General features: G+C 38.4%; 1 protein-coding gene across 1 annotated transcript in view; it reads right to left on the reverse strand.

Moving 5' to 3' along the window:
• The window catches only part of AOAH (acyloxyacyl hydrolase (neutrophil)), a 129,426-nt gene that overhangs the window by 72,769 nt on the left and 29,252 nt on the right, over window positions 1-27,405 (reverse strand). The window contains exons 4-10 of the mRNA XM_004676858.2: window positions 21,878-21,937; window positions 18,988-19,058; window positions 12,511-12,571; window positions 11,592-11,662; window positions 10,668-10,716; window positions 9,127-9,175; window positions 7,291-7,385 (exon numbers count right to left, since the gene is read on the reverse strand). Of these exons, the coding sequence (XP_004676915.1) occupies window positions 7,291-7,385; window positions 9,127-9,175; window positions 10,668-10,716; window positions 11,592-11,662; window positions 12,511-12,571; window positions 18,988-19,058; window positions 21,878-21,937 (456 nt within the window). The remainder of the gene's footprint in view (window positions 1-7,290; window positions 7,386-9,126; window positions 9,176-10,667; window positions 10,717-11,591; window positions 11,663-12,510; window positions 12,572-18,987; window positions 19,059-21,877; window positions 21,938-27,405) is intronic.

The following is a 27,405-nucleotide window of genomic DNA, read 5'->3' on the forward strand; positions in this document are numbered from 1 at the left end:
CTGTTTCTAGTTTCTGGCCTAGTCTTGAGCCACAGAATGATTTCTGATGCTTTTGGCTTCCTACTTATCCCTGCTACCTGCCCAGGAATGACTTTAGATTGACTAAGAACTCTGATTCAGACGGCTTCTGCTGGTAAACACCAATTGTTACTGGGTTTTAAGCTCACTCCTTATTCTCTGCTCTGTAGTACTGAGCTGGATACTGCAAACTACACTTCCTGTATTCATCTGTGAGGAGGCACCTACCGGTGGAGGTAAGTTGAGAGATGGGCAAGCAAAAAGAGGGAAGGGGAAGCTATCTTTTGTCTTCCAGTTGAGGTTGGCATCCTCCAGCAGTTATTAGCCTCTTTCTGGCTCTAGACTCTCTGTGCCCCTTCATAGTGCAGCTGCAGCTGTTCTGCGTTTCATGGGCAGTCAGAATACAGGCAGTGCCAAGATCCAAGCACCAGCTGTACCTCTTCTTCTTGCTTGAGGTAATGGCCCATCTTCATTCCTTCCCAGCTGCTTCCAATTAATAACTCTTTTATTACCTCAGTAGCCTTCCTTTTATTCTAATATCTAAGTAACCAGTTCCTTATATTAAATGCAACACCTACATAGCCAGTCCTTTCTATTAACCCACCCTTATCTGAACGCTTTTATTTTCTGGACTGGCCCCTGCTACATGATGGCTCTCCCACTGGCTAGTAATCCAGTTTAAAAGAGCTGGCCTGCTGAATTAGCCAGAAGGTTGGAGACTCTCACCCTTTATGGTGATATCATTAAAAGGCCCAAATGATAGAACCCATGGGCTGAGAAGATGCGGATGCTCCCTTCAGCCAGAGTGGGTTTTCTCAGTTGATGTATCCTGTCAGAAGAACCTTGCACATCCCAACCTGCTCTGGAAACCTTAGCTGTGAGGCAAGCCCATGCCATGATTCCTGATTTTACCTTGAAACTTTCAATCACAAAACATTTATAGATGTGGAGAAATTGGAAAATTCACTGCAGAATTACATAAAAACAACTTTCTTGTGTAAATCCTCAAAGTTTGGACATGAGAGGCAGTGGAAAAACTTCATGGAAGTGTCCTCCAAGTAAAATCCCAGAGATTTTTGAGACCCTCAAAGAGGGTTTATGAGATAACTATTTTCATTTTAAAAACTTTTCATTCCAATTCACCCCTGAGGGCAAGCAAGAGATTACATACTTAGATAAGGAAAGGTGGAAGGAAGAAGCAGCTGTAGGGCCCAACTGTCTTCTGGTGAGAAAATACCAAGAAGATTCACATAAACGGAAAACAACGCTACTCTTCTAACCTATATGTGTGTGTGTTTGTTTTGTTTAGTCTTGGAATTTTTTTTTGTAATGGAAATATTATTTGTTGCTGTGAACAGATTATTTCTGTTTTAATTTCTATTCTGGTAATTATTGATAGATATAGCTTACAAACCCCAAAACTCAGTACCTATCAATATTTCCAACGACTTGAAATGGAAAAGGAGACCAAAACATTTGATGCCTGCTTCTTTTTGATGTGGGGAGGTCCTACTCAGACTATTTGGAATGATCAGAACCAAAGTATGGAGAGAAGAGAATGAACATTCTCCCTCCTTTTTTTTTTAAATTTTCATCTTGTATTTTGTCATTTGCTAGTTTACTTTATTGCTTTAGTTGTAAATATCCTTTTTTGCAGTGATAGCCTCTCTGTTAAAAAAATAAATATCAGATTTTGTTTCCTAATTCTCTTTTAAATTTCCATTGATTGTGATAACAAAATCTTACAATATTGTGTTTTAGAAGTAAAGCATCTCCCCCTTCAGGTGTTACTTTACCACACCCACCACCATTAATCAAGTGCTTCTGGTAGAGTGTAAATAGGCCAAATTTTCCCCATTGCCCACTCAATATATGGTGCTAATTCTTCCCTCGCTCTGGAACAGAATTCAGGCCAGACCTATCATGCATACGCTTACTCTCGCATAATACAAATTCTTTTGTTTATATTTAATCCAATTTCAGAAAAGCAATATCTAGTTAGTCTAGCCTCATAATTCATAGCAAAACTTCTTCCCCCTTCTCCCTACCCCTGGATACCTATCGAGTTGGCTAGATTTTCCTTCCCCCCGTTGGCTGAGGCTTTGACTCCTGGGATGGGAGTTTAGGGAAGGAGATATAATTGTATGATTCCTCTGATGGGGGAGATGTCCAAAGCTGACTCTTTATATTGGGCTCTTTGTGGGCTCTTGGGAATCCTTACTGGAATGATATAGCTAACATTATTTATATTTTATAGATAAGGAACTTCTGACTCAAAGATAAGTGAAATGACTAAATTGGTATTTGAACCCAGATTTGGCTAATTCAAGGTCCAAGATTACTCTAGAGATTATTTTAGGGCTGAAACTTCCCCTCTGGAACCTGCTCTTGACTCAGTGTCAGGATTACACATGGTGCCTGTGTATCAGTAGAGTATGTCTATATGTTCCAGTTTGTCTGGACCAGTCTAGCTGAGTAATAATCTCTTGTCTCTCAAGTTTGGACAGTGAAGTATAAACTCAAATAACTATTGGATGCATGGGTATAATGCAGTGGGATTAGAAGAAACAAAAGTTTCTTAGTGCAACAGATAATCAGTATAGTCTCTAAAGATTGGCTCAGGTCCTCAGGGAAAATGTTTCCTTCCTCAGGAAAATGAAGAGGTTTAAACTTGAATGTTTTTTTAAAAAAAAGTTTCATGAGTCATAACAGCCAAGAAATGAAACCATGAATCAGTTTAATATACAGTTATAGGTAAGTGAGTTAGTACAGAAAATGTCCACCGAAAAGGATGCTATGAACATGGACATATGTAATGAATATAAAGACTAAGCCCCAATTATTAGTACTAATTGACAAGTACTAATTGCAAAAAAAGGCTAAACATAAACTTACTCTTCTTATAACACGGTGTGTGTGTGTGCATGCAAACTCACATGCACACATGTAAATGGAGTTGAAGTGATGAGGAAGAGTGGAAAAATACCCCGAAAGATTTAAAATGGGAGAATGATTTTTTTGTCTTCACTTCTCAGAATTGGTTCTAATATTGAGTATATATGTATTTTTTTTTCAGTAAAAAGATATTAAAAAAATATTTCAAAACCAATCCAAATTGGTACTCCAAATGTTAAATGATTCTGGGTGGGTGGCAGTTTTAAGAGGAATTTTAAAGATTTAATATTACTGTGCTTTCTTACTTTTGTCTACTGAGTATTTCACATTTATAATTAGATAAAAGCAGACAGCAATAATCTCCTCTCTCATTTTAGGCAAGTACACTTCCTTCCCTGTTGCTCTTGGACATGACCGTGTGACTTGTTTTGCCCAGTGGTTGATGGTGGACATGTAGCAGCAAATGTTCTTGCATATGAGGGACCTACACTTTTTCAGTTCTCCTATTAGAACCTATTCTGGATATATATATATTTTAAAGATTTATTTATTTATTCATACAGAATTGGGGTATTGGGGTACAGGCCAGAGATGCAGAGGGTGAGAGGATTCACCAGAGACAGAGTGGGGAGCAGAACAGGCAGATCTATGAAGTACACTGCTGAGGGGAGCAGCGGGTGAGTCCGGAGAGGTCTGCCACATCATGTGGATCTCCGGGGCAGGCGGGAATTGAACTCATGCGGAAGTGACTTTAGCTTCTTAGTGCAGTGCTTTAACCCGCTGAGCCACCAGGGAGGGCCCTATTCTGGATATTTTATTATGGATATTGTCCACATTCAAAAAATGAGACAAATGGAGAAAGGTTTGGGTCCAAACTTAGCCAAGAGCAACTGAGTCCAGCCCAATAATAAGTCATGACAATTGTTTGAGTTACTGAGAGTTGGAATGGCCTGTCAGCATTATTTTGCCAATAACTTGATAATGAAGCTTCATTTTCAATGCCAACTTTCTAAGCAAAGCATCTCTTTTATCCTTCTAGTCTCATCTTCCATCTCATCAAGTTGTATCCCACAGAGGTGGCCCAGACTGGTACTGACTGATTTAATTTATAGTTTAGAAAGGAGTATTTACCTGGAGACATTTTATGAACCCAGGAACATCAATGGCTTGAAATAGATGACAAAATGATATTAAAACTTCAGTACTGTCCCTGCCATTGATAGCATGCTGCCATACTGATGTGTGACCATATTGGGATTTGATTCCTCATCAAATTCCCAGTGACCATATTGGGATTTGATTTCTCATCAGCCCCATGTTACAACCATTCTAGTTGCCATTTCTCAAACTATTTATTGCCCCAAAGTGATGGGAGTGAGGTTGCAAATAACCCAAATATATTCTGAATCATAATAATCTGTAGTATCTTAGTTCATTGCTGCATTAGTACATTAAAAAATGATTGAAACCTGAATTCCATTTGTCAGTACTTCAGAATGAGGCTGACAGCTGGGCTTGTGGGAACAATTTCTTTAAAATGTGTTCTTAGTGAGGTATTCTCCTTCCTAGAGATAACACACTGAAGCATGAGCTACAGTTTCCAGCGTCAGTGGGTAGGAGGCTGTCCTTTCCAGGAGAACCCTGAAACAAGAGACACTGCTTACCACAGCTTCCGGAGGCCTTGGTGTGAAATAGGAAAGACAGGATGAAGGAGTAGGCCAGGATCATTAGCTTCCGCCACTGCTTGCGTGAGCTGTGTGTCAACTTACTTTTGTCTAGTTTGAGTCCAGCATATGTTTCCAAAGCTTTTTCACAGCCATTAGCTCATTAAAGCACATGGCCTTGTTTGCAATGGCTCCCTATCATCATTTAGAGAGTTTCTGGTTAGGTGGCTGAATTAAGATGACATTGACAGGAAGTGATTCTGCTACCTATCACCTGTGTGAAAGAAGACAGACTACCCAACCTCTCTGAAGTGCTTGTGAAGAGGGTCTAAGATGTAGTAACACATACCTTCAGGGCTTTATGAGATTACGTAAAGCAATACTTTGCTTTTCTTTAACTGGTTTCCTTGCTATTTGTTTAAAACAAGACAAAACAATCCCCCAAAACGTGTATACAGTATCTATACATATATAATACAAATTCATTGAAAACACATTAGAAAGTGATTTGAAATTCTATTTACAGAAAGTACTGCTAGCATACTGATCCATAACCTTCCAATTATTTTCTTTATTAATATACAGATATCTTTATATAGTCACAAAAATGACTCATATATATGTTTTAACCCACTCTTGCTCCCTAACAACTTACTATAAATAAATATATAAATACATATATAAACATTTTCATGCTAAGATACATGTCTTAGCAAGAACATTGCATAGTGTTTCATTTTATGGATACAGTGTATTTTAATTCCCTTAAGCATTTTAAGTTCTTTCTCATTTTTGCTCATATAGAAAACACTTGATGAATATTCATGCACATAGAATCTTTAGTAAATGACTGATTAAAATATGTTGATACTACTTCAATCAAAAATAAATTAATTTAATTAAAAAATAAAGATAATTTTTCAGATTTTACTCCAGGAGTTACTAATTAAAATGCAATCACTTTAATATCATTTTATTTCTAATGCAAATTTTGATTCAAGTTCTAGCAGTCTAAATTCTCATTGGTGGTCAATGAACTATCTGTTTCACTACATTTTTGCTAATAGTAGGGCCTTGTCAGCTTTAAACCATTGTTTATTTGTCAGTAATAAATTATATTGCATTGTTGCTTTAATTTCTGTTTCTTTTGTTAGGAACAGAGATGAACCTATTTTTAGACTTATTGCTTGTGTTCTTGATTAAGAAGTTGTAAGTTTGAATTGACATATAGGCATTAAAGGATTATTACAGGATTTAAATTTTTCTCATGTTATAAACATTTCTTTTTTTCCAGGAAGGCATTTTTCTGAATCTTCATATGACAGAATAAACTTTATGGTTCCTCATGTAAGAATAATACCTTGGTATTTAGAGCATTTTTTGATATATGATCTTTCTTCCTCAAAATTCTATTAAAAGCCATTTCACTATTTTCTGAAATTTGGTGTTGAGATATATTTAAAATCAAGTACAGGCCCTGCTGCTTTGTTGGCAAAACTTTTCTTTATACTTAGAATAAAGAGAAAAAGCAGGACATGATGAGGAGAGGGCTTATTTTAGATTTTGGGAATTTCAACTAAAGGGAAGATTTCTGCAACTCCAGAAAATTATCTTTATTTATTTGGCTCTCTGCCTCAGGTGTTGTCTTCCTTTAGGTTTCCTAGTCCATCTCCAGAACCTACCCTACACACCTTTTTACCTGAATTCCAGAATTTCTCTGCTCATCCTGTTTTTAGTATTGTCAAGCTTGCTAGACAGCTTTATCATTGAATTTTTATTGATACATTAAGGAACTATTTTGTTTTTCCTTTTTGATTAATTTAGTTTCTTATATATATGTTAAATTTTTGTACAATATGTTATTTCTTCCTTCAGGTGTAGTTCCCATACTTCTCCCACCACCATAGTACCCTTGATCTATCACCACAGTCCTTTGGGCTCTTCCCTCCCCTGTTTTGATTCTTTTCCTCTGCCTCCCCCTCCCCCTTCCCTGTAGCAAGCTTTAGATCTATGGTCAGCTTGCAAGCTTTGTCTTTTCCTGACACTTTGGTTTCTCTATATTCTGCTTAAATGTGAACCATCTCGTAAAAATGGGTCTTCCTTGATCACAGGTCCTTCCTTTCTCATAGGCACAATATCCTCTCAATTATTGTGGAGGATCTGAAATTAACATTTTAGAAAATGTCATTCTCTTAGCTATTACAAGCTTTTTTCAAAAGAGCATTCTTCTTTGGTGCTCTCTAGCATTTTAAAAATGTTCAGATAGTTCTTGGCTTGCTTATCCTTACAAAAGGAGGTCTATATGTCCAGTTTGGGGGAGGTTCAGTTAGAGAGCATTTGGTACTTTTAGTCTGTGGAGGGGTGAATAATCTCTAATTTCTCTGGATTAGACTTCAGGTTTTGAATTACACCCAGAGGTGACTGTAGAACAAGGCTTCCTTTTGTGCCAAAGTTTCCTATAGACTGGGTTTCCTAGAGACTTCTCTGATGGACTGGATGTTTCTCGTTATGAGCCTGTTGAGGTAAGGCCCCCTCATTTCTTATCACACTGAAATGAACTGAACAAAATGGCTGTGGATGTGCCTTTTATAGCTGACTTTGCTGAGCAAGGAAATTTGCACCTGTTTGGCATTGGCATCACATTTAGAGAGAGCAAGGGGAAACCAACACAAAGGCCGGAACATCCGGGATGCTGACTGCCAGAATTACTTACCAAAGACATCTGCGAAGCTGTGATCCATTCAGGAGAAATGTGAAAATGAGCCCCAGCTGAGTCTCCCAGCAAAATGATTCCCCTGGGCTGTGAACCTAGGTGGCACAATTTATTTGCATTATTTATGCATTCAAGTAGTGTGGAGCCTCCAGATTGGGTAGTTATGAGAACAGACACCCTGGTGTGTATTCTGTGTACAGCGCATCATAACAGTGATGCATTGCCACTTTTCACCAGTTGGAGAGTTAGGGGCATAGCATTTAGAAGCTGAATGAGATTTCTAGGCCATCAAAACTGCTAGCTAAGCTGTACAGATGCAGGTATATTTCCTAGCTCAGCATAAAACAAACTGCTATGTGACATACTGAGTGAATGACGGATAAATAAATGAATCAAAACTTTTTCTGTATTCAGAAATGTGCTCTAAATTTTAGTCCTGGAAATTGCTTTCTTAGAAAACACTATTCTGTATAATTCACTTTAAGAATTAATGAACTCATGGAGCAATTTTGATTTTTCAAAGATGTTATGGCCCTTTAAAGTCTTTACTCTATGTACTAAAGCACTAGCTGGATGATTCTGACTGATTCATGGGGAGATGGGGATATAAAGGTCTGTGAGCAGCCCTGTGTGTTTGAAGGTTATGAATCACTTAATCTGATTCTGAGACCAATTTAGACAAATCATTCACCTGCAGATGATGGATTTACTCTCCCAAAGCCTTTATGAGTCTGAAAGAATGATCCTATGTCCCCTGGAGACAAAGACTGGAACCTTCTTCCCTTCCTCACCCACCAATTATGCCAACTTCTGTGACAGCTAGCACTTGTCCTTCTCTATCCTGAGAAGGCCCAGGATATCCAGGAAGTCACAGGGAGTTAGGATGTGGGGAATCCAATAGGCTTTCCACAGTGACACGAGTCTCACACCAAGATTTCACTTAGATATGATTTTATATATTCATTAGGTTCTCAAACCATATAACAATCATTGGCTTTTTACATTTCTACCACCTTCCTGTCCCCCTGAGAGCTTAAAACATTAAGTTGATTGAGTCAAGGACTGAGCTCATGAAAGTTTAGTACCAAATACAGTCCTTGAACCATAATAGGAAAACACATTTGGGAAATATCTATTGAATAAATGAATGAAAGAATGAAATGATTCTTAATGTTAGAGAAAAACATTGCTTAAACATAGAACAGTGAAGATACCATAGGATCTTGTTTGAGACTCTCTAGCAGGAACTTGTTTTCAGTAAGATGTGAATTGTAGTATATTTCTGCTAACGTAATAGGTAGCCCAGATGTCTGTAGCATTTGGGCATTTAGAATACAGAGTTTTTGCTCAGCTCTTTTTGGTAACTCCTGATGGTTATAACTTGGAGGTCTCCTTAAGTCAAGATATAAATCAGGGTTGACTCAAGGACTCTTGTCAGTGTAAGCTCAAATGCCTGCCCTTATAGTATACTGAGGGGGATGGAGAAGAGACAAAGAAAAAAAATCATCTCTATTTGTTTTCTTATTTGGAGAAATTCTGTATTTCATTTACCATGTTATATATTTTACAGTGTTTTCTAACATTCCCATTAAAACTGCCAGTCTTCAAAAGAGGCAATTAAACAAATTGTTCTTCTCCCTCCACAATTCTGATTTCCTTTTTTTCTGTGATCTTTTCATTTCTTTTTCTGATTTGTTATGAAAATCAAGGTAAAGTGGTCAGCTGTATATTGTAGCATCAAGCAATTGTTCAGTTGGGTGGTCTGTTCACTTCAGTTTGTCAGACAATAAAAGAATATTCTATTATAACAAGCATACTGACTTTTTCAATTCATACCTTCACAGAATTTTTTTTCATATGGAATTCCATCTTTTGGATCAACACCCTTTAAAAGAGAAGTGATAAAATTAACAGATTGTTTTTAAACTTATGAGACACATACATCAAATCCTTCCCAAATGGTTTTAAAAGTGCAAAGGCAAATGAGTAGATAAAAATCCTTGAAGTCTCTTGAGGCTATAATCAACATAGCACCATTCTATGTGAGTGAGATAGGCTTTGAGAACTGGGATAGTTATAAGGACAGGTCTAGGAATTGGGCCATCTTGTTCAGAAGGCTGCGGGGCAGAGTTCTGGACTTCCGCGATTTTCAGTCTGAGGAAGAACTAGGCAGACTCAGATGTGCCTGGCCTGGGCTTCAAGTGATAGCTCCAGTGATGGTTTTGTCTTCCATCCTGACACTAGTAGATATTTAGCAATGTTTGGAGATATTTTTGATTCTTACCAATGGGAGAGCAGGAGTTACTGGCATTTAGTAGGGCATCAGGGTTGGTGCTCAACTTCCTATACTTTGCAAGATAGCATCCCCAACAAAGAATTATCCCATTCAAAATTAATACACAGTTGGAAATATTTATTGAAACTTTCTCCTTTCCGTGCAAGCAGATAAATGAAGCAAATCATAAGAGACAGTTTATCTTGAAATGGAGAATCTTAAACTTCAGGGCTTTTTATTGGCATCATTACTGCCTTTGTGAACATTGTGGATGGCTGGGAGCTATTGTGTTTTGGTGGTGAGGAGAAGGCAGGTTTTATTCATGTAGCACTCTTGGTAAACTGGAAAAGAGATCTCAAAAGAGTTTCCTGAATTTCCAAGATCCTGGGAACTTGTTAGGGCTCTTTTATTGTTCTCGTTAATCATTTACATTCATACTTGATTTTGTATTTGTAATTTGGTCATCTTCTTCTGAGGATTCTTCAACTCATATAAACTCACATCACTTACATATGCTGCTATTGCTGTCTCCAGATAAGTCTTGATTGCCTTTCTTCTTGCTTCTTTTCCTCTACCTAATGCTGCATATCTATCATTCCTAAGGAACTGGGACACACCATTGCTAGGTGGCTGAATATATGTGCAGTGGGGTAACCAAAGTCTTTTCTACTCTGCCTGAGTAGCTTTATGAAATAGAAAAAAAAAAAGAAAAGAAAAGAAAAGAAAAGAAAAGAAAATGGTTGCAGTGAAATGGTAACAGCATGCAGTTGCTCCAACAGCTGTTTGGGTTGCAGTAAACTTTGCTAACAGCACTTGCTATTTAATTTCACACTGCTCAGAGCAGAATAAAGGGACTAGATAGGGGTGACTTTAGTGAGACCTAAAAATTGTGTGACAGAGAAAGGCTTCACTCTTGCTACTTCACTGATCCTCTTCACAAGTGATAGTCTATTTATTCCCTTCTTCCAAGTATTGGAGAAAGAATTTCTTTAGCTTGTCATCATCTTTCTTTGGTCTCACTAGTGCACTGACAAACATACACTGGGATTTTAAGGAGGGCAGAGAGTAAGAGAAAAGGGTAAATTTCAATTTAGTGGCTTACCCAAATGCCATTACAGTTTGAATCCTGATGTACATCCCAGTTGTCTGGCCTAAGGAGAAAACAATAGCATTGGTCTTTGGCATCTTCTTGTCATTGAGTGTGAGCTTCATGAATGAATGAAGGCTATAGAAAGTGTCACTGAAAGACAACATATTCTTCAAGGAAAAGTATCACACACCACTGTGTATTGTGGCATAGGAAGCCTCCATGCAGCCTCTCTGCCATTATTTTGGTTTGAGATGTTAACTGAGGAACCTTGGACATAAGCCATGATGAACCATCTTCATGGACTCTAGGCTGTGGAACAGTGTTGAGCACAATGAATACATGTGGTCCTTTTTATTCAGAGAGGTGAAGCCACTAATATTATACCTTTAAAATCCCAAATATCTGGCAATTTAATGCTTCAGTACTGTAGTCAGAGCTGAGATATCTATTTTTGAACTAAGAGATACCTTAGGGCTAGCATATCTATTTTTGAACTAAGAGATCATTAGCCTGGGACCAAAATGTGACATGTGTTCCAGCCACTGGAGCCTGCTCCTCACTCATGGTAGGAGAAGTTCCTATTTCTGAGCTGATTCCTGCACATAGGACTTATGCAGGAAGTAGGATAAATGTCCACGGTAATCTGTTTTTTTGCTTGCTTCTCCCTCAAGAGTGTAAGTTCCACAAGAGGCTTATTTCTGTTTTGCTTTTCACCCAATGTGATACAGAATGCATGGTGATTAATGGGTGCTCAAAGAACATTTCTGGGACAATGACTGAATAAAAGCTTTCTTTTTGCATAGAGCTTTACTTCACTCAGGGATGGAGGATTCTTTCTCTCTGTAAACACAAACCCCCTAGATTCAGCAAAAGAATATACTTCCTAACTCATTCAGGAGGTAATTTTCAGAATCAGTGACCAGCAGAGACAGTTACCTTCTGCCTGGGTATGCCATCTTGTTGCTGTCATTACAGTCTCTCCCTCGCCAATGATAGCCCCGCAGTGTCTGAAATTGAAGAACACACAGAGAAAGGGTTCAGTTCTGCATTGATGTTGTTATCCAAGGTGAAGGTCAATCAGAGTTGTCTGAGAGCTATTGACAGCTGCAGCTTTTAGTTCAAAAATAGCCTTGGAACATTACTAGTGACCACAAAAATTAAGATTAACACATAAGACTTGTAATATAAGGTCACATGCAATAAAACGCCAGCACTGATAACAGTGGTAATGTGTGTACATGTGTCATCTTGGGTGTACCTGTGCATGGGTGTAGGTATGAAGTGTGCCTGTATCTGAAATTAAAAAAAAAAAATTCTAGCCAAAGTGATTAATTATATAGATTGCTGTATATTTGATATGTTTTGAAAAGATTTAGAGTCAAGCATGTTTTACTTTCCTCATTTCCAAGTGGAATATCAGATTCCACAAACTTTGGGGGGAGGTTGTGACATCTGTGCCTTGCTTATTTTCTTTCCTAGAGAGAATGCTAGCATCCTCACTACTCTAAATCACAAACACACACACGTATAACTATACATGCTTCTAAAAAGTATGTTGTAATAGGTATAACAATTTCCAAAATAATTCATAACATCTTTCAAGATAACTGATTACAGAAGAGAATTCCAGTTGGGAATGACTTTGGAACACAAAAATCATTCTAGGCATAGACCCAATTTATTGGTTGATGTATTATTTATTAAAGTTGCCAAAAGTTCCTTAATGATTGTGAAATGGTATATTATCAAATTAAGAGGGTGCTGAAATGGAATTCAATCTTGTCTTATGAAAGGAAAGAAATTTGTAGGAAGTGATGCAATACTCAGCAAACATCTGGTTATTCTTAATACTTACTGGGAAAACACTGTATTTGTCTGAATCTACATCTTTGAATGGCACAGAATTCGCTATAGATCTAAAAAAAGAAAACAAAACACCTGGTGAATGAAGAAAAAATGAAGCAGTGTTTTTGAAAACAAATAGAGACACTTTCAGATTTTCAGTGTTGAATTGATATGGCAGAAGCCCATTAAAAAAAAACAAAGGTCCTGATTGGAATCTAGAGTGCCAGACAAATTTTGCCAATCTCTGCTATCCACCTACCAGAACTATTTTTCTCTGATATTTAAGCTGGTCCAGAGAGGGAAACAAAAAAATGAATGTTTTAGAGGTAAACAGAATATTAATGTTGAGAGCCCTAGGAAAGGAGGAGACTGATTTTTGTTCTGACTAGGCAGTGAGTTCAACTCAATAGAGTGAATTTGTGCTATCTCACACATTCTGCAATGGAAGCTTTTTCTTAAATTCTTACTCTTTTAAAACATTTATCTGGGACTCCTGAAACATTTAGTTGTCATTAGCTAGCAACTTTCATTCCCATTTATGATATGATGATGTGGTTGATGACCAAGCAAATTAACACCAAAGCCATGGCCACCTCCTTGAGCAAGCATTTCACCCTGTGTCCTCACCACCAGACGTTTCCCAGTTCTGAATGATAAACACTGTTGTCTCTCTAAGAAAGCCACTTAAGAGGTTGCAGGGTGGTGAAGTCAGGGTAGCATAGCCTTGTCTTATCTCTTAGAATATAGAGTAGTATGATCCGTTATAGGATTTATTAAAGTCTTTTGAATTCAGTTTTCAATATTTCTGAGAGTGTAAGGCAAATGAATGTAGATAGAGTCAGCATGGACTCTAATTGGCAGCATGGAGCCTGTCTTATAAATCCTGAGTTGGTGGACCCACCAGAAGATCAGGACACTTTGAAAATTACATGTCTTTAGAGACTAAATAGTTTTCTCCATGCACATATTTTAGCTCTTGGACATTTGCCTTATTTTTCTAGTCAAGATAAAGAAAAAGGCATAACACATACAAATATACATACAAATACACATGCAGATGCATACATACAGAGAGAGAGATGCTGACATTTTCAATTTGAGCAAAATGGTGAAACATTTTATTTTAGTATGCCAATACTATCTCTTCTCACAGTTGTCATTTTGGAGATTAACATTTTTTCTTGAAGGAAGGAACAAAAAATTATCTCTAGAATCAGAAAACCAGTTCACAAATTAACCTTCACCTGCTTATTTTAAAGGTTCAAAATGGCTAACCGAAGACATAGAGTCTAGACATAGGAGAGTAGATTGGTTAACTAAAGTAGCAGAAACTACAAATTAAGCTCCACTATCCTTTATTCACAGTCCCCAAATACAAATAACTCTGAAGACAAGAATTTCTTTTTCCAACTTTGCAGCAAATTCATTTGAAAGGAAAAACTTGAACCAGACTGATTAAAGGCATCATAAGCTTTAGCTTACTTAGTGTCAACATTCATACATCTCACTGCTGAAATACAGATGTATATTCTCAGGAGGTGCTGGGGATGTTAGGTGAATTATGATATAAATATTATGTTACTTTCTTAAAATCTGGAAAGGTTTAAATGCCAAGTCCTATCTATTAATAGTTATAAGGTTTTAGATAAAGCATTTTGGTTAAGGAATTGGTGACTTTTACTAAAGTTTTTTTTTTTTCTGCTAAATTATATGTATATTTGATACCTTGTATATTCTTAGAGGCAACTGATTATGTGTTGAAAATTATTTAACTAATTAATTCCACAGACTTTTTTGGAGTCTCTACAGCATGCCCGACATCATCATATTCTACAATAGAAATGAAGAGAACATACATTTCTTATGCAAGAGGATTTGCTTGATGAAGGACAAGGGGGAACCATGCATAGATAACACAAGTACTAGGGAGAAATGTTAAAAGAGGTGGTACACCAAGAGGGAAAACATTTCTAACTCTATAGAGGAGATGATATTAAAATAGAGTCTAAAGGAGGAAAAAACATTTTTCAAGGCAAGTAAATGGGTGGATGCTGCTGTAGTTGGAAGGAAAAACTATGGGGAAGCCTCTACCTAAAGTTCGGGTATTGAGATTAGACTCTGGGTCTGGATTTCAGATTTGCTATCTGTTGACATTGGACAAATGCTTGAATCTCTTTTCCCCCCTAACCTCTAGTCCCTCATTTGTAAAATAGGTTCAAAATTTGTACTTGCTTCCAAGGGCTAAATGATTATAAAGGCTAAATGAGTTGTTATATATGAAACAAGAAGTCCTGTGCCAAGCATGTGGTAAGCGTTCAAAAAACGACAGCTCTTTTGTTATCATGTACAATGGTGACAATTATTCTCATGGTGGTTTCTCTGGTAGGGCAACTGGGTATCAGACATCTGTTCTTATGATATTTTAGTTTCTGGAGACAACCCAAATCAATCTGTGAGTCCTCTTCAGATTTTTGGGTTCCTAACCATGTGGTGTGCTGTCCAGTTATCATGTAGCTTGTGTGTGGTGTATCCCAGCTCACTGCTGCTGCTCTGTGATTGACTGCTGGCAGGCTGGATGTTATCACTCCATGATAGTGAGCTCTTTAGGTTCGAATTCCCTAAGATTACTTCACTGAACTGGAGCCTGCTGACAAAGAAAACTAAGGAACTGAAGTTGCTACGTGCACCTGCCTCAATTTAGAATCCTAAGCAACACTTGGGGGTGGGGACTGGAAGTCTGTTCAGATGCATTGTGTTATGTGTATCTCTGTAAGAGGAAATGAAAATGGAGGAAACCATGGCGGGATACACCTGATGTGCTGACAAGGTTTACCCTGATGTGGGAACAGAGACTCATGTGGGGATGAGGGGAGGGTGCAAGGCATGGGGAAGAATGGACAGGTGAAAAAGGAAAATAACAATGACATAAGCACAATGAATATAGGCTATGATAGTCTGTATACATATATGTGGAATAATACATATATGGTTTTATGCATATAGATATTAAAAATATTCAAATTATTTAGAAGTAATGATGATTATATAAAATTTCAAATCTATTAAAATTATCAACAGATTATGACAATATAATTAAATAAAAATCTAATATTAATATATTATTAAAATGGTAAAGACATATAATAAAAAAATTAGTGGTGGTCATTGTGAATTCTGATCAAAACAGCAGTAATAGCAACAAATCTGATTGCCCATGGCATACCCTGAAATCCTACACATTGATTTTTGTAGTAAATTATTGCCTTGTCTATACTGAGGTGCTGTTAAGGCTAAGGTACTAAGAATGAAAAATTTATTAAGCAAAAATTCTTGTACTCCAGGAGCTTTTGGTTCATGTGGGAGATAGCAACAGAGGTCCCTCGGCAGGAGCAGAAACAGGAGCAGGCATGGGTGAACTTGGAGACCAGAGGAAGGACAGGTACACCACTGAAGTTGGTCTGGGGGTGGGAACTCTCCTGGGACAGCAGGAACCACAAATGAATTTTGAAGGCACAATATCAAACAGGCACAGAGCAAGACAGGCTTTCCTTCTGGAGGGGATCTTGTCATAGGATATGCCACAGAACACTCTACCACTGCTCACTGTACCAGCAGCTCAGACATTTAATGCACTAGAAGTGTTTTGTTTATCTTAAAGAGGGCTAAAAGTCACAGGTAAGACAATGTAGCAGCTAGGAGTCTAGCCATTGGAACTAGGATGTTGGCTTCAAATGTCAGACATTCCCATTCCTAGCTCTGGACTTGGGGCAAATAACTTTACCACTTTAGAAAAGGAGTTTGTTTTACAGGGCTGCATCTTCAGAAGTTGGGATGCATAGAAAGCACTGAGTAGCTTTTAGCTACTAGACAACTTCTACTACTACATAGTGTTTTTGAGAACAAGAGAGACTGCATTTAAATGTGTTTAGTAAAAGAACTGATTGGTGGGTACCAGAGAGACAGTGGGCTGAGGAGCAGGGGAAAGGGACCTGGAAACTAGACTTTTGGTGGTGATCATGTAAGGTAAACAGATGTCAAATTATAATTCAGTACACCTAAATATAACACTCAAAATTAACGATATTTAAATTATATAAAATGTGTATAAGCCACAAAGCACTAAATAAGTTGTGGCCTGATATACGTTATACTAAAGCACAATGATTTTTTTTTTTTAGAAAGAAGAAAGCACTCTTCTTTTCCTTGTTCATGAAAGAAGAACTTCCCTTTTAAATTGGGCCAAGAAACTCCCTGGCCACAATAGCTCTTGAATTCAGTTTTCAAAGGTAGTTCAATAGAGGAGTTGTCACTTTGGCACTGTTGGGTCCTGCAGGCTCACATCTGACACAGAAAATGCAGTAACACTTTCAGCAAGAAGGAAATGGATCTCAATTCAACAAAAGCTAGGCATAATAAAATGATTGGGGGCCTAGGGAGCTGGCTGCTTCTGCCTTCCAGCATCTTCTTTCATGTCTGATATTTTCCCTCCACTTTATGTCTTGACACTCTGCGTCCACTCCCATTCATGAAAAAGGGGTTAACCCTGTTTCTGGGACTAAGGCCAGCACTTTGCACAGCTGGCTTACAGGAGCTGATTGGTTAGATGAACCAAGAAAAACTTTCAAACTTTTACATAACTAAGAGACTCTGATGTGTATCAGAATCACAGCCTCCTTCTCTCCTCAGGTACTTCCACAACAGACAGTAGATGTGGGTTGTGGTTCCCATGAACTGCATGAAATGAAGGATGGAGGACACAGAAAAAGTGCCTCTGTTATGGGCTGAATTGTTTGTCAAAGAGATCTGTTTAATTCTAATCCCTAAACCCTGTGAATATGACCTTAATTGCATATAGGGTCTTTGCAGTGGTTACTGAGTTTGAGGTCATTAGAATAGACACTAATCCAACAGAAATAGTGTCATTATAAAAGAAAAAGCTATATATGACCGGGAGGCAGAGTCTGCAGTGATGCACCTGCAAGCCGAGAGATGCTAAGGATGGACCACCTGCCCTCATAAGAAGCTAGAAAGAAGACAGGAATGATTGAGCCCAGAATCCCATGGACCTCGAAGAGATAGCATTTTGCTTTCAAACCTGTAGCTTCTAGAACAGGGGAAATACATTTGTGTGATCTTAAGTTACTCAGTTTGAGAAATTTTAATACAGCAACCTTAGAAAACTTATCTACTTTTCCAGTCCAGATATGCAACCTGATGTTCACCTCAGGCATATTCACCCTTACAATGTTGGACTAGAATGGACTCAAATAATAGGAACCACCCGCTGGAATGCAAGGATAAAAAGCAATAGGGGCCAGAGTGGGTGATGTGATCTAGAATAATTGTTCACAGCCAATTAACATTATTTGGCATTATTAAGCATCACCAGTACATGCGACACTTGCTGTCTGTCACAGAACTAGAAAATGTGGGTGACACAGACAATCGGGAGCATAGATGTGATGTCCAAAAGTTAACTTTAGGGAAAAGTCAGTGTTCTTCCACTGGTCTCAGGCAAATAAATCTGTATTTTAAAAGCTTCCCAGACGATTCTGAGGTGTAGCCATAATTTAGTCTCCACCCTTGGCTTGGATTTGGGGTGAGAAACTGAGACATTAAATGGGCTTGGGAGGCAGTGCTGCATGGAGACCAAGAATGTAAAATCATTTCCCAGAGGACATGTGGGTCCAACACATATAGGCTTGTGTTTTAAGTTCTTTTACCTGAAAGAAGTTATTTAAGACTCAGCTTCTTTTTCTTTGAGGCGGGACTATTAATCCCTACTTCATGGAGTAGCCAGACTAAGTGCAGCACCTGAACATTGTTCTTCACCTACCTGGCAGCAGTAGCAAATATATAAGAAACAGCCAAATGGCAGGGTAGATCTGTGTTAGTTTCTTCTTAGTCCAAAGTCCTCAAAGAACTCTTCTATCTTTAACATTTTGGAGAGCTATTACTATGATATTCAGCATGACCTCTGAATCAAAAGGGAGCTGGAACACAGCATTTTAATCTGAGACAGGAGTTTGGAACTCTGGACAGTTTTTCTACATTCAGAAGACTGCTTATAGATATCTAGTAGTAGGTTGGGCCTTGTGAGTGTGTTGTGCTATAGATGCTCAAAGAGTCCCTGCCACGAAGAGTGGCCAACATTGTCTGTGTCTATACAGCCAGTAGGGCCTATCCTTACTGTGGTTAAGCCTGCACCCCACTGTGCATGGAGTCTCACCCACAGGCTGCATGAGAGTGAAGGAAAGTCAGTCTTTGATGGTCAAAGATGCACATATTCAATATATTGCCAATGACTGGTTCAGGCCTCATTTGTCTTTTAGTTTCTGTATGACTGTATAACTGTTTTGGCCAAGAAATCTTTCATCTTCCAGTGGGGGATGTCTTTTAAATGAGAAGATTGTTTTAACTATTAGGAAACAGAGATGACCACAGACTAAGCTGCTCCAATGTTTTGAAGGAAGAAAAGAATACATACAGTTTAATCTCCTGGCAGATCTTGGCCAAAAATGGTAGTGAACAAATACCAGAGCCTCTTCTGAGATATTTCTGGAGAGAAAAAAAAATCACAGAAATAGTTATTTAGTTCAAGAAATGGTTCCCCAAGTTCTAAAAACTCTAAGTTCTGTGGACTCCACAGTCCAGATTTCCTTTCTGTGGAGTCTACTCTATTTTACTTAATTAACTACATTTTTACTTTCCCTGTCCCTACACTCTCTGTTCATTCCCCTTGTCCATGTTCACACACAGATGCCTGGAGCCCACTTGATCTGCTGAATCAGAACCTTCAGGGAAGGTCCTTTAAGCTGTGTTTTTCGTATGCGCAGGAATTTGTATGTTCATTAAGTTCTGAGACCCGCTGCTCTAGGTCATAGCTGCTCCCAGGGTGACCACAGACTAGAAACATAATTATTTCTTGGATCCTGTAGGAATGCAGAGTCTCAGATACATATCAAGAGACCAGACATACACACAATCTAGCAGAAAGAGCACTTGCAGAGTACTATGCTTTGGAGGAATGAGGGGATCTGTCTTCTGCCTGGGTAGCCAAATGTTATGGTCTGGCTCAAGCATGAGGAACTGTGAACATGCAATGAACCACAGCCAGAAGGTGACATTATAACAAGTCTAAGAGGCTGCATTTCATATTATTCTGAGGATGGTGGGAGAATCCCTAAAGATATTAAACAAAGGGATCACATTTGTGTTTCAGAAAGCTATCCTGGGGATGAGAAGATGAGGCCTGGCGGAGGCAAGATGGGGCATAGAGATCTGTTGGCAGAGAAAGTCCCTAAGGTCTGATCCCAGGGTATCTAACCTGACCAAAATGCCATTATGGGTTCAATAATTATTCATTAAGGGACTATCTTTTGGACTGTAGGATGTTTAGCAGCGTAGCTGGTAGCTACTTAATAGATGTTCAATATCCCCTGGGGAGAGGCGGAAGAGTACAAAATTGCCACTGGTTGGGAGAGAAGAGGGTTGATGGTGAAAAGGAGGGGCATTCAGAAAGTTGTAGCTAGAGATCATGTGAGTGATTGAGAACAGTACTGTGGGCACTCTACAGAACAAGGACCACATGAAATTATACCACAGTATTGGTGACAATTTGGAAATACAGACCCAGAGTTCAAAATCAGCCTGCATTTGAAAAGTTTGAGCTACTTAAAAAAAAAATTACTTTAGTTTGAAGGTCTTAGTATAACTAACCTAATGACACTGGTGATTTTGACACTGATGACAGCCAATGCATCAAAAAAATTTATTTTAGCAACCTTATAATTACTACAAAAGAGGTATAATAGAATACAATTTTATAATTGCACAGCTATTTGCTATTAAAATTGGGCTTGGAGGCTACAACTGTCTTAGACATTTATTGTAGAGAAACTGAGGGTAGGATGGGGTAACAGATGATGTAGCTTGTTTAGGAAAGTTCCCCTCCCCCAAACCTTCCAGATTCCCCCATGCTTAGGCAGAAGTTTTGATTATTTGGTGTTTTTATCTTATAGAATGACAGGTAAGATTACCCTTTTCATACAATTTGCCTGCAAAGAGAAGTGAAGGGTTTCATGTGGTGTTTCACTTTCTTGTTTAATGACTTAAGCAGATTAGCTGAACTGGTTAAGTTGGCCTTTATTCACAAATTACATAATGATAGTTATTACAGCCACTGTGACTGATTAATCGATTGTGCAGAAATGCCTGCATACTGTCATTAAAATGTATCAACTCTGTACATTGAAATCAATATGCCTTCATGAGTGGGGCTCTTAACATATGTCTCTGGTCATACTTATGCTAAAAATTATTCATTGTTTATTTGAAATTTAAATGTAACTTGTCATTGTCTATTTATTTGCTAAAACCAGCATAATGGATTTTCCAACTTGCCAAATCAATAATGCCTTAAACGTATTTGCATCAGGATGAATGATGGGGTAGGAGGGAGAAGCCAAGGATGTGGCCATGCCCTTCACCCCTGATGAATGTTTCTCTACTTCTAGGACCTTCAGTATCTAAGGAGATGCTGTTCTTTAAATGTTTACTTTGCTGTTTCTTTTTCAACTGGGGCTAATTTGCAACCAGGGCCCAAGTCAAATATGTGACTCTATGATAACTTAGTTGAGCTGAACATTCTATCGTTGAATATAAGTTTTATTACATATAGAACAAATAAGGAGAGGAACAATAACATGAAGGTTTTAGTTATCATTTTTGAGTACCTGATAGATCTGAGGCATGCTATCTAGAGCCTTCACATCCATAAACTTTGTGTTTACATTAATGCTTTGAGAAAAGGAACATTGTAATTGTCCCTGTCTTATAGGTGGGTAAACTAAGGCTCAGACTAAAGTCACAGTTTTAGAGACCACAGTTAAAGGGAGTGGAAATACAGTCTCCTCCAAAATGGTTTACTAGAGAGCAAGCAGTTTTGACATATGAGTACCAGAGCATGTTTGACAATGTAAGGAGATACTGCAAAAAAGAAGTTATCCCATATATCCATGAAATCCCTGTGGGGGGTCTCACCCCATGGGAGATGTGGATAGCACTGCTGGCATCTAGTGGGTCGTGGCCAGGGAGGCTGCTAAACATCCTACAATGCAAAGGACAGTCCCTTACCCTCATCAAAGGATTATCCAGCCCAAAATATTCAGTGCTGCCTAGGCTTAGAAACTCTGATGAGAGAGAAGAAAGAAAACAAGGTAGAAGGAACTCATTTTCCTGCTTCCACCTCAATTCAACTATGGAGTGTCATAGGCTTGTTTCTGAGTCAGCATTGGCTTTTGGAATATGAAAGCAGGAACCTAGGAAAGGTGAATATACCAAGGAAAATTCTGGCACCCTGCCCACCAATGGCTTACCAGAGTCTGGGATTTCTTGACAATCTGTTTTGCTTTCTCCAGTGTAAGTTTCCTTGCCTCCTGCAAGAGCAAAATTAGATAATATTGCAACTTGAGACTCAACTTTTCTATGTCTTTTCCAAATTTAGGATTTGTAAAGCTCATAAATTTGCAATAAAGAAGTTATCCCATAAATCTGTGATAAAATAGTTCATAAAAGGCAATTTCATGTTAATAACCACTTTTATTAAGGGATTTACTTTGTGCCAGATGCCAGGTTAAGTATTTTGCAAACATTGTCTTATTTGATCTTCACAATAGTTTTGAGAGAATATGACCTTTTTATAGATGAGGAAATTAAGACGCAGACAAGCTAAGTAACTGGTGAAATCACAGAGACAGTGTTTGACAGAGATGTAATCTGAACCCCTCTCTTCCTGTCTGCTATGCTATGCTATGGCCCAAGTAATGTTTCCTTCTGCCTGAAAGCCTAAGGTACAAGATTACCAACAGCCAACATAAATATCTGGTGCTGCAGAGTGGAAGAAGGCTGCCTACTGCCAGACCAGGTAACCCTTCACCTCTCAATCTCCAGCTCTTCTGATTGGATACCCCCTGTTCACTTTCAAATATTTCTAGAGCAGCTAACCATAGCATCTTCTGAGTTTACATTACAAGTCTAGTTAGATAATTATTACCAGTGACTACTGCTATGGAAAACCTGTGTTTGTGTATTTATGGGAGAGTTAGGATAATAACAACCTTGGGAGGCAGATGGGGGATACTCCCAGGCTGCTTCTCAGAGCTCTTGTTCCCTAGTCAGTGCACATGGCTGGTCCTGCTACATATCTCCTGCACATCCAGCTTTATGCTTACTGACTACACATCCCTGAGTGAATTATACTCTGATCCCTTAAGTATACACGGAAGGATTCCTTACCATGTAATAAAGCTCTATTTTTATTATCTGCAGCAAGGGAATCAGATCTATCTACCTTATAGGGATGCTGTGAGAATGACAGAACACCTCTCATGTACAGTCCTGAGCCTGTCCCACCCAATAATTGATAGGCTGACTGGAAAACTTCTGTCTTCCAGTCCCAGGTGACTTTACACCCAAAGCAGTAGGTAGTGGGGCTTTGGAGAAAACACTTTAGTTCTCAGCCCAAGAACCCAAGAGAATTGTTTCTGCATTTAAATAGAAAAAACAGATGGTGGAATGGGACCTGGTGCTCACTGGTCAGCCAATCAAACTTCATGGGAGAGGCTGGCCATTGCTGCTAATGGAGTCCCAATTTAACTGCTCTTCACCCTAGTCTAGGTGATGTTCTGAGGACATCAGCCATTTTGATTGAACATGGGTAGAGGAAAGCATGAGCTCAATGTAAGCCTGAGTTCAAGTGGATTTTAAAGAACATGTTTTATTTTGGAAAAAGGCCAGCAAAACCCGGGGCAGTTTGCCTTCTATGGGTCAATCCTGAACCCTCTCTCTGGTATCTTCTCCAGATTACAGTCCTACAGCTCAGCTTCAAAAGATAGAAAACCTCACCTCTTCTGTCAGAGGCAGCAACTTGGCTGACTTCCTTGAGTGCATGTTAGTGTCTTGAGAAAAAATGTCTCTGCAGGTGGGTTATAATGGTTGCCAACATGTCCCGATAGAGTCATGTTCTTTAAAACTGTGAAACACTACAGTTCTGGCTGGCAAACAGATATGTTCACTGAGCCTCCAGAGCATTGGCCACTACTCTGGCCAACTAGCCTCTGTCTCTTGGATTCCCAGACCTTTTCATAATCAGTCAATGAGAGTGACAATATTGCGTTATCCCCAGTGAGGGCCTTCCCCAATCTCCAATACACACCAAAGGTCTCCTCAGTAACAGCAGGCCCACTACAATGCTCATTTTAAAACAAGGATGTCTTTAATCAAAAGATAACTAAAGGAATAGTTCCATTCAAAACCTGACTTTATTGAGTGCAACTTTGGCTTTTTCTGCAAATTCTTATAAAATAATAAAGTAAGCATCTATAGCAAGTTGATATAAAACATTGACTTAGGGCCCACCTTGGTGGTACAAGAGGTTAAAGTGCAGCAATATGAAGCTATACGCTGCCACTGAAGCACAAGTTCAATCTCCAGCCAGGGAGGTGGCCCACATGGCACAGCAACCCTCTCCTGAGCCGCCCACTACTCTCCTCAGGAGTGTGTTTCAGTTTATGTGTCTGTTCTGCTCCCCACTCTGTCTCTGGTGAATCTCCTCACCCCCCACATATCTGGCCTTTACCCTAGTTCTCATATGCATAAATACATCTTAAAAAAATTGATCTACATGCATATTTCTGCTTTAGTGTCCTGTATAGCTGCCTAAGTTAACCTAAAGCTCATTCACCACAATACTGAACTTGAAGTTAGTGTGTGTTCCTTTGCCTTAATTATGTGCCATCTGCTTCTCCAACTCAGTAACATGGCTTTGCACATAGAAGCCCAGCTTAAGCATACACGAAAAGTAGAAGAAAAATTCTTATTATGTTGAGCAAAGAAAACAGGCTACTAGATTTTCTGTGCACACATACATAGGGAAAAAAATCTTGAAGGCAATATAATAATAGTGGGTGAAAACATCTTATTTTGGTATTTTCTAAATTTTCAATGAGCACAAAGTTAGCAAAAATTGCTTAGAAAACTTTTGCCTCATTTCTTATTGAGAATGAAAATGATGTGGTCACAACACAAGGATGCAGTGAGGGCCTTGAAGACCCTCCAGGTGAACAGCATAGACACATTTGCTTTTCTAGACTTTCATGGTTGACAAGGAGATGGACTGGGAACAAACACAGTATACAGAAGTGATATGAAGTGAGAGGACCTTGGTAGTGTCCGTAAGAAAGCTCTTCTAGATCTGCTTGGGGGTGGAATCAATGGTAGTGTGGGATGAAGACTTAAAAAAAAAAATTATGAAATGACCAAGGTTGCAAGGAAGACCTTCTGACACACCATTTGGGGTTTGGTCGGTGCTCTTTGGTTTTCATGGAGGGGTTGAGGCAGGTTCATCTTGTTGGACTAGAGCACCACTTTCTGCCAGAGTCCAAGTGTATTTATACCAACAAAAAAGAACATCTTGATAAAAGCTTGTTTCACCTCATCGACCAACCTCTCCTAGAAGAAAATAGATGTAAAGACTCAAATGTCTGTAGAAGTCAATTTGTTTGCTTGTCTTAATGACAGGCAAAGGGAGCAAATTGTAAGCAACATGAAAATGCAGATAATTGCTTTCTCCCTTTTGTAACATTTTCACTGTTGGCAAATACAATGTTTACGTCATTATTCTAAAATGCAAGGACCAATTTTCCATTTTTGAAAAATTAAACCTTCAGAATGGAGAGTGAAATTGTAATCAACAACTGGAGAGAAAGTTTGGGAATGAATTGTGAAACAGACATAAAACTCTTCTAGTTGGAAGCAACTGTCTGAGGCATAAGTAAATTCTCCATCAACAGTAAGGTGCTTAGTTCCAGAAATGCTCCTTTGATCCTACAAGCTATTAGTAACTCATTATTTTCTCTCTTGAATACAGTTTTTCCTTATTCCAGCCTCAAGTCCACTTCAAACTCTATACAACACTGTCATGAGTGGATTGGTTAGGAAACTATCAAGCAGGGTCACACAAATATAAACCCTTGGCCTGGGTGATTATGTATCAAAGAACTATGACTATGTGTATTGGCTTTCCTTATGTAAGAACTTGGAAAATTGCAAGGATGTGATGGTCTGATGCACTAGCATTCTACAAAAGGGGAGAGGTCAACCCTTTGATTATCAGAGCTCATAATAGCATATATCCATGGTGGCTCATGAAACACTTTCATCTAGGACAACATATGTATTTCCAAATGAGTGGCGGCCCAAAACCTTCAAACAAGAGGGTACCTTGGTGACTACTGACTGCTCTCACAATCCAGTTTTTGATTCTGGGTTCTGAGCTATTTGCATGATGGAAATGAAAGACAGGAACCAAGTGTTCATTACCATCAGCCTCTACGGCAAAAGGTGCCCTGATAGGGTTCATGCACTGCTAGGCATTAGCTAAAAGGGAACATACACACACACAAACTTTGTCAAGTTGGAATGTGGGTAAGATGATTTCCATCTTCAGTGAAAGTTCATTAAATACTGTATTGACCAACAGATCGTGATTTCCACTGTTACTTCCCAATTACAGTGCATTTGGATTCTAGAATATTTTATTTCTAGAATGTGAATTTTAATCCTAGCTTTATCATTTACTAGCTATGGTACTGTGGGTAAGTTACTTAAGCACTCTATCAGTTTCCTCATCTGCAAAATGAGGATGATATAAATATTTTTTTGATGAGAATTTCAGAACTTAATACTTACACTAGTAACCATAATATCAGTGTGAAGAGCAATTGGTGTTTTCATTTTTGGTTGCTTTGTCCCCAATACACAGCTGGGAAAATTATAATGGTTAAAACATCAACCTACACAAATGCATGCTATTTTTTTTTCATTGATCCTGAAAACTATCCTGAGAGGAAACTATTATTTATCCATTTTATAGATGAGAGAATTGAGACTCGGAGAGTTCACATTTTAACCAGAACTTCTCTGTAAGTGGAACTAAAGATACTCAAGTCCCAGACTCCAACATTTTACCCACTATTGCCACCTTGGTTTCCAAGAATGAAGTAATCCCAAAATTCTAATGCAAGCAAGAAAACACAGTTTATGAAATTTCACCATAGCTTTGAGGAATGGCAGATACAATTCACATGGAGTATAAATGATTTAATGCAAAGGATAATATGGTCAGGAGAGAGAATTGGCTCTGTATCCCAATGACCAATGTTAAAATTCATGTTATGCATGTACAAACATAGGAAGAAGCATATGATTGATAATGAAAGGAGACAGAAATATTCAGTCAGTGATTTCTTTGTGCAGCCATTCATTCTATTTACTCATCCCACAAATACTTAGTTTCTGAATTGTGCTATGATCTAGGAACATGACAGTTAATGACACAAAATCCATATCATCAAGAATTTTATAGCCTGGGGGAAAACACTGACAGTAAATTGTGATTAGAATACAATGTAGAAAGTCTTAAGTCGTAATTAATATTTTCCTTATTTTAAGATGAGGTAAACTGACGCTTACAGAGGATAAATAACTTGCCCAAAGTCAAGTAAGCAGTAACTCACATAGACCAGACTCACTTCAGATTTATTTGGCACAGAGGCCCCTGATTTTAATTGTTCTCTGGGATATGTTAATAGGTTTGCTAGCAAAGAATATATATATTTCTTTAAGTTAAAAAATTTTGGGAAATTTTCAAACTAAATGTACCTTTAAGAGTGCCACAATACATATTAGTATTTTCAAGACTTTCAGCCACTTTGTGGTTTTGGAATTCTAATTAGACAGGAATTTCCCAACATTCAAGTATTTCCATTAGTTCACATAGCACTGTATTGACTATAATGAAAGAATGGTAAAGAACATAGTGCACAGAGTATGTTCAGGATTGCAG

Source organism: Condylura cristata, unplaced genomic scaffold (assembly GCF_000260355.1).
Source record: "Condylura cristata isolate star-nosed mole 26May11 unplaced genomic scaffold, ConCri1.0 scaffold00005, whole genome shotgun sequence".
Lineage (NCBI taxonomy): Eukaryota > Metazoa > Chordata > Mammalia > Eulipotyphla > Talpidae > Condylura > Condylura cristata.